Source organism: Procambarus clarkii, chromosome 36 (assembly GCF_040958095.1).
Source record: "Procambarus clarkii isolate CNS0578487 chromosome 36, FALCON_Pclarkii_2.0, whole genome shotgun sequence".
Classification (NCBI taxonomy): domain Eukaryota; kingdom Metazoa; phylum Arthropoda; class Malacostraca; order Decapoda; family Cambaridae; genus Procambarus; species Procambarus clarkii.
This window is the reverse complement of record NC_091185.1, coordinates 11,514,559-11,521,423: the sequence shown is the minus strand read 5'-3', so window position 1 is coordinate 11,521,423 and position 6,865 is coordinate 11,514,559. Positions and strand designations below refer to the sequence as shown.

The 6,865-nt window shown below is 44.9% G+C and overlaps 1 protein-coding gene across 1 annotated transcript; it reads right to left on the bottom strand.

The window, feature by feature from the left end:
- Window positions 1-3,397: 3,397 nt before the first annotated feature.
- On the bottom strand, window positions 3,398-3,682 carry LOC138371642 (putative uncharacterized protein DDB_G0271982). The gene has a single exon (XM_069336641.1). It carries the CDS (start codon window positions 3,680-3,682, stop codon window positions 3,398-3,400), a length of 285 nt encoding a protein of 94 aa, XP_069192742.1.
- Window positions 3,683-6,865: the final 3,183 nt, after the last annotated feature.

The window sequence follows — 6,865 nt, the reverse complement described above, 5'->3', positions numbered from 1 at the left end:
GATTATACAGGAGCCTTACTCCTCACTGGTAACCCAGATAATATACCAGTGAAAGCGTACATTTGTCTCTTTACCTGTGCTACAACCAGAGGTGTACACTTAGAGGTCACCCCAGACATGAGTGCTGAAGCGTTCATTCAAGCTTTCCGCAGATTTGCTGCCCGTCGATCATGTCCTAGATTAATGATATCAGACAACGGATCTAATTTTGTAGCGGGAGAAAGCTGTTTACGAGAAGTCTGGAACCACCCTGAAGTGCAATCAGTCTTACAAAGAAGACAATGTCACTGGAAATTCATAGCACCAAGAGCCCCTTGGCAAGGTGGGTTCTATGAGCGAATGGTAGGCACAGTCAAAAGATGTCTAAGGAAAACGTTACACCGACAAAGGGTCAGTTACTCAGAACTCCAAACTATTGTTGTAGAAATCGAGGCGCGAGTCAATAACCGCCCGATCACCTACCTGTCTGATGATTACACCCAGAGAGAACCACTGAGCCCCTCTCACTTGATCCATGGAGGTCTATTGAGCCCTCTCATCCCCTTAGTCGAAGAGGACCCAGTAGACCCATCCCATGTGACTCGAGGAGACTTGGTGGAAAGCTACCAACATCTTTCTAGAGTTATCAACAGGTGGAATGAGGTGTGGACTCGAGAATACCTCACAGCTCTACGAGAATACCACTACGGAGCTTCGAGTCCTTACAATAAGGTACAATTAAAACCTGGAGACCTTGTACTAGTCGACAGTGATGGACCAAGGTCCGAGTGGCCTATAGGAAAAATCGTCACCATCCACCCAGATCGACAAGGTGTCCTAAGAGTGGTTAAAGTCTTATGCAAGGGCAACACTACTCTAAAAACTTTAGAGAAGCTGGTTCCCCTAGAACTGACTGAACAAGAATATCAGCCAAATCCAGCTTCCCCAGTAATTTCAGAGGACAATGAATCTGTTCCTCCAAGCAACCGTCCCACTAGAGCTGCAGCTCAACAATGTAGGCGGAATTTGCGAGCCTATTATAACTCTGAAGAAGAATAATTTCCTTCATTTCCCCCTAAGGAAACTGTACTGATACTACGATGTGATATCGCGTAACGAAACATTACACGTCACTATGACCCAAGATATCGCATCACTGTAGATTCTGTTAGTTTAAATTGGGAGAGTTAAATTTATAAATATTGTGTAGGCTACAAACATGTTTTAGTTGACATGTGAATAACAAGACTTAAATTCTTGTAAGTCCTTGATAAATCCGGGACGTTCGTTATGTGTGTACTAACATACTAACATACTAATGTGTTAATCTTAATATTACTTCGGGATAGGTCAGTACAACACAGTACACTGCGACCCTGGGAATCCCCCCCCGGAGTTATGTTGGATATTTCCAACATCGAATACAACATTGTTGTATTCTCATTACTTATTACTAATCATATTAATATTGTAGTAAGTAAAATTAACAACTCGTAGAATTCTCCTGTACTAATAATTCATCTGTGCATTAGGCTAGAATTCTCACGTCATCTAACGCTAGTATTGCGTCAGATTTCTTTACAGTAAAACACATTATATACAATTTGTGTGAGAATTAAATACGATTCTCCATAATTAAGGCATTCTGTATGACAACTGATTGCAGACGAATTGTTCTCTAACTAAAAGCCGAATAGAGCGTTAGAATTATACCGTCTACCTCGCGATAGTGTTAACGTCATCAATGAATGCTATGGGGAGACATTAATTCCTCTCCCTTGTATCTTTACTATTCTTAAATAGTTAAATAATAATATTTCGTTCCTCTAAATAATAAACCCGTCCAGTCTTTAGAGTTTCAAGCGCGAATGCGAGAAATATTAATGTTCATGCCAATAATTTGTGTAATGAACGTCGACTCGGCGTGGGGGAAGGGACGCGACGCCATACTCACTCGGTGAGGGAGTCGGTACGCGTACACGTGGGGAACCGAAGAGAGGCAGACCTGCGCTTAACGTACGCACAAAAGACGCCATTGTCCAGTAAATAGGACACGTGTGTCTATCTACAGATGAAAGCTGCCACTGTGAGGCGTGAACGACCTTGCAGATAATATCTTCAACTAGTGCTGGTGTTAAATAAGGGACCCCTAGACTTGGTTCCTGACGACACGTGATCAGCCAGCTTGAAACGCATCAATCCAGGATAGGTTCACCGGAGCCTGGGATGCGAAATTACGGCAATCTTAATACTTACACAGTGCCCACAGCTAAGTACCTTTTATTTGATGCATCATTTACAGGTTTAATAATAGCGGGGTGATTACGCGTCACGCGGCACGACAACACCTAATAACAGGTGATTAGAAATTTCTCTGTAGATATCAATAATCTTGAATATGTATTGAGTAGTTAAATCAATTGCTACTGGTAGTTATTTATTTTGCAGCTCGAGAGACGAATTCCTCATGCTGTCTTCTCCATGTTAACCGTGTCAGACGTCGGTGTACCAGACTTGGAGATTAAGAGGACTGCCAGGGTTATCTAAAGGAATCTATTACCAGCTAAGGCTTATTTCTTTTACTCATAACATTGCAATTTGATACATTCAGAATGTTTTCAACATAATGTGTGATTTACTGTAATTCATTATTATGCACATATTCATGTTCTTCTTTGTATGAATAATATTATATTCAACATTAATTATAGGATTAGATTATTATTAATAGAATTAGTGAACGAACCACACTGATTCCTGGACGTACTGACCTCCAGTAATAACCCCCCAATGTAGGTGTTTGAGGTTTGGTTTTAATAATACAGCCCATTAATTATTATTATCATCATACTTTCTAGCCATATCCATAGTCACTGGTTTCTTCTAGAATTTTATCTAATGATCTGAAATTCTCAGTTTCCCTCTTTACTTTAAAAGCGGGTGGTCCTTCGTAATTTAATTTACTACTTTAATTATTAATTAATCAGAATCAAACCCAAATATCCCACAGGTGTAACCTCCCACGGTGCAGGAAAGTGCCGTTGTTGTTTCTCTTGGTACAAATCATGAACCTGATACATTCTGAGTTGAGTTCCAGTTTTTGCTATCCATTTGGAACAATGCTGATCTTCAATAAAGAAATTCTGGAAAGCTTCTGTGCAAGGATTAGGATCAGTTAGCCTAAGCATTTTTAAACCAATTTGACAGTTAATTTCAGTAACACGATCAACAACGCTCGGAATATTAAGTTCCTTTCTCATATTAAGTATCTTTGTGGTACGAGGGCACCCAAGGATGCAAAGAGTTGGTCAAAATATCTCTGTGTATCCTCTTCAGACGCTGGCTGATGCTCAGCGTAAACAAATCAAATGACGCCTCACGTCGGCGTCCATTCCCGGCCAATAGAAGTGTTCCCGGATCACTTCTCCTCTCGATTCAGCTGAGCTTCACGCTCCTCTTGCTTCAGCTGGGCTTCGCGCTCATGCTCCTCTCTCTTCAGCTGGGCTTCGCGCTCATGCTCCTCTCTCTTCAGCTGGGCTTCGCGCTCATGCTCCTCTCTCTTCAGCTGGGCTTCGCGCTCACGCTCCTCTCGCTTCAGCTGAGCTTCGCGCTCCTCTCTCTTCAGCTGGGCTTCGCGCTCACGCTCCTCTCGCTTCAGCTGAGCTTCGAGCTCCTCTCGTTTCAGCTGGGCCTCAAGCTGCATCTTCATTAACTCCAGCTTTATACTCCTCCTGCTGCTACCGCTGGATCCCCTGCTGCTTCCTACATCGCTCCGGTTCCCACCAACACTGGCAGGTGCTTGGGACGGTCCTTCCCTGGAGGCCTCCTCTCGGGCCTTAATCTGAGCTATGATCTCAATCCGCCACTTTGGAGGACCTCAACCTCAAACCAAAGTGGTTCGCCACCAGCTGCAGCTGGGCCTTGGTGCACTCTTCCAGCACCTGCTCGTCCCTCGACTCAATAAACTTTTTCACACTATCATCCTCCATCTCTAGGCTATTGAATAACCGTATGCAAGGGAATACACTAGCAAGCAGTGTAAATCGAGACCAATGTCGACCTTAGTACACTCGTCACTGCACTTGCAAACCTTTGCCATGCTGTTGTTCGATGATCCTGGCAACGTCGCCATGGTCAAGGTTCTCCCCCCTCCTACCTTGTATGGTTGGGGGTTGCTCCCACAGGTCTTTGTCTCTCCGTACCTGGCGCCACTGCCCGCCCTGGGGCTCCCCCAGTCTACTAAGGGCTGGACTTCTATATATATTTGCCCCTAGCGAGTGGAGAGGTTCAAGTCTACCTGTATCACACCTGAACCTGCCCGTCTTGACACTGGGAGATTCTATCTCTATCTAGTCTTTTCAAAGGTCGCCAGCTGGGTGTTCATACTCGTGTCCCAGCAACACATCAGTGGTCACATAGTTATCTTAAATCAAGGATGCAATCTCATGTGCAGTGCAAGGTGACATAAATGGTCTCACTCAAAATAGCCCTAGAGAATGTAGGCTCACTCAAACACATTGATAAAATTTAAAAGTTTACTGAAGAAAATATATACACTTGCATAAGGAAATAATCAGGTGGAAATTTACGATGGCGGCAACCTTCTCTCGTCGCGTCTCTGGCAACACGATCAGCTGACTGGGTTCATCTGTCAAACTGGCGGGGACACACCTCGTGCCTCTGGCGTCACTGTCAGCTGACTGGGTCCAACTGTCAGATCAGCAGGAACACACCTCGCGCCTCTGACAACACGGTCAGGTGTAAGATTCAAAGTTTGTTTCTAGCTTCTTGAAAACCAGCTACTATTCCCAGATACACTAACGTCACCGCATCTACATATTTATGTTTCACCACCAATTCATGTCTACATGAGCTCCTTGGCTCTTACCCTAATGCTATCACATAGACAATAAATGATAACAAGAAATGTTCACGACATACCGAATATCCTAGCTCGCCTAGATCAAAGGGATAAAGGGAGGGATAACTATCTAGCTTACTTCATTCCATAACGAAGCCGACTCGTCCTCTGGCGAGGGATGATGAAGTTCCTGGTCCTGGCTTCTGGTCTTCCGTTGATCAATTCCCACACACACAAGTTCCTCAGTCGTCCTTGTTGTAGTGCGTCCTCACCGTCCTCACATCCGGCAGGTACGGTCCTCCTCCTCCTCCTCTTCTTCGGGGTACTGGAGCCAGGTACCTGCGCCGTCGTCCTCCTCCTCCTCTCACTGGCACTGTATATCCAATGTGCAGTTCAGTACAGCTTCCCCTTGCCTCACTTCCAGTAGATTCGGCCCGGCCGTCGCTACTCGCTTGATATGTAGAACGTAGTCCTCTGGGCGTCCCAGATGTCTCCAGCCCAACGATCGTGCTTGCTACAGACTCTTGATAATAGAGCTCTTGACTCTCTAGCCCGGCCAATCCTTGCTTCTTGGCACTCCACGGTATGTCTGCAGTATCAAAGCGATGCTTAAATCCACTGGTAGGGGCTCTCTGGACTCTGGATCTGGAGTTCACTGGATTGCGTCCTCACTCTGTGATGGTCTGTGATGTACTCTCCCGCCCAGGCGCCAGCCTCCCCGGAAGCCCTCCGCCTCGTGACGTCACACCGCCCGAGAGCCCTCGTCATTGGTCACTTCCATCACGTGACCTTACCTGGCCAATCAGGTGCCGGAAGGTGCCGCAACGCTTTGGAGGGAAACAGAATGGCTCGGCGCCATCTTGTGCCTCAAAAGGGTGTAAGCACCTTGCATAATCACATTGAAATGGCAATTTTACAGCTAACCTGATAACGCTCCACACTCTCACACATATGAAAATGTTCCCTGGATATCAGAGAACGCTCAGATTATGGAGATATGAGTCTTTAAGCTGGGTAAGGTACCATTCAGTCCAGGGAAAGACTGAATGACCGGGTTACAAAAAAGGGGAGGACAGTATACAGGAAATGATAAGGAAATTTGTGAGGAACTCAGTGGCAGCTTCCATGGAGTGTTCACTACTGAGCCTGAATAGCTAAGTAGTGGTTTTAGAGCCAGATAGAGTCACTTATTAGACAATGGAATCAGAGGCGGGGTGACAGATAGTGCCACCTATCAGACAAAGAAATCAGAGGTGGTGAGACAGATAGAACCATCCATATTAGGTCATCAGAGGTGGGTGTGGCAGCCACCAAAACAGTGTAGATAGGTATCCATTATGTTATGACCATGTTCTTTATACAGCAAAATTATGGTGATATGTATATGAATGCATAATAATACACAGGGGGGGGGGGGGAGTGCCAGTTGCAACCACCACCAGCAAAAAGTGGTTCAGTAGGGGCGTCTCTATGGACGGGAGTAAAAAAACAGGTTTCACACAGTAGGGTGGTCCCCCACACCCCATCCATCACCTGACAGGCTTGACTGTGTCGTAAGAGAGTCCCACACCCCTTCTCCCAAATGGCCTTAAAGGTGCTTATACTCAAGTACAATATATATATATATCATTAATAAATATAATACACAGGGGTGCTGCCAGTTGCAACCACCACCGGCAAAAAGTGGTTCAGTAGGGCGTCTCTATGGACTGGAGTAAAAAAAAAACAGGTTTCACACAGTAGGGTGGTCCCCCATACCCCATCCATCACCTGACAGGCTTGACTGTACCTTAAGACTTCATCAAGTGGGATTAAAGGGACATATTCAAGGTTACATATACTCAAAAATAAGAGAAGGTAAAAGAAATAGCCGATATGTTTTATAAATTATATTAACAAAGAACATAAGGTCTAAAACATAACCATATTATATAATATCATAATCAAATCCCCCACCCATTCCTCATAATAGCGTCTAACAAGATCTCTCCTCTTTGCCCATAGGTCTGTTGTGGGCTCTTCCTC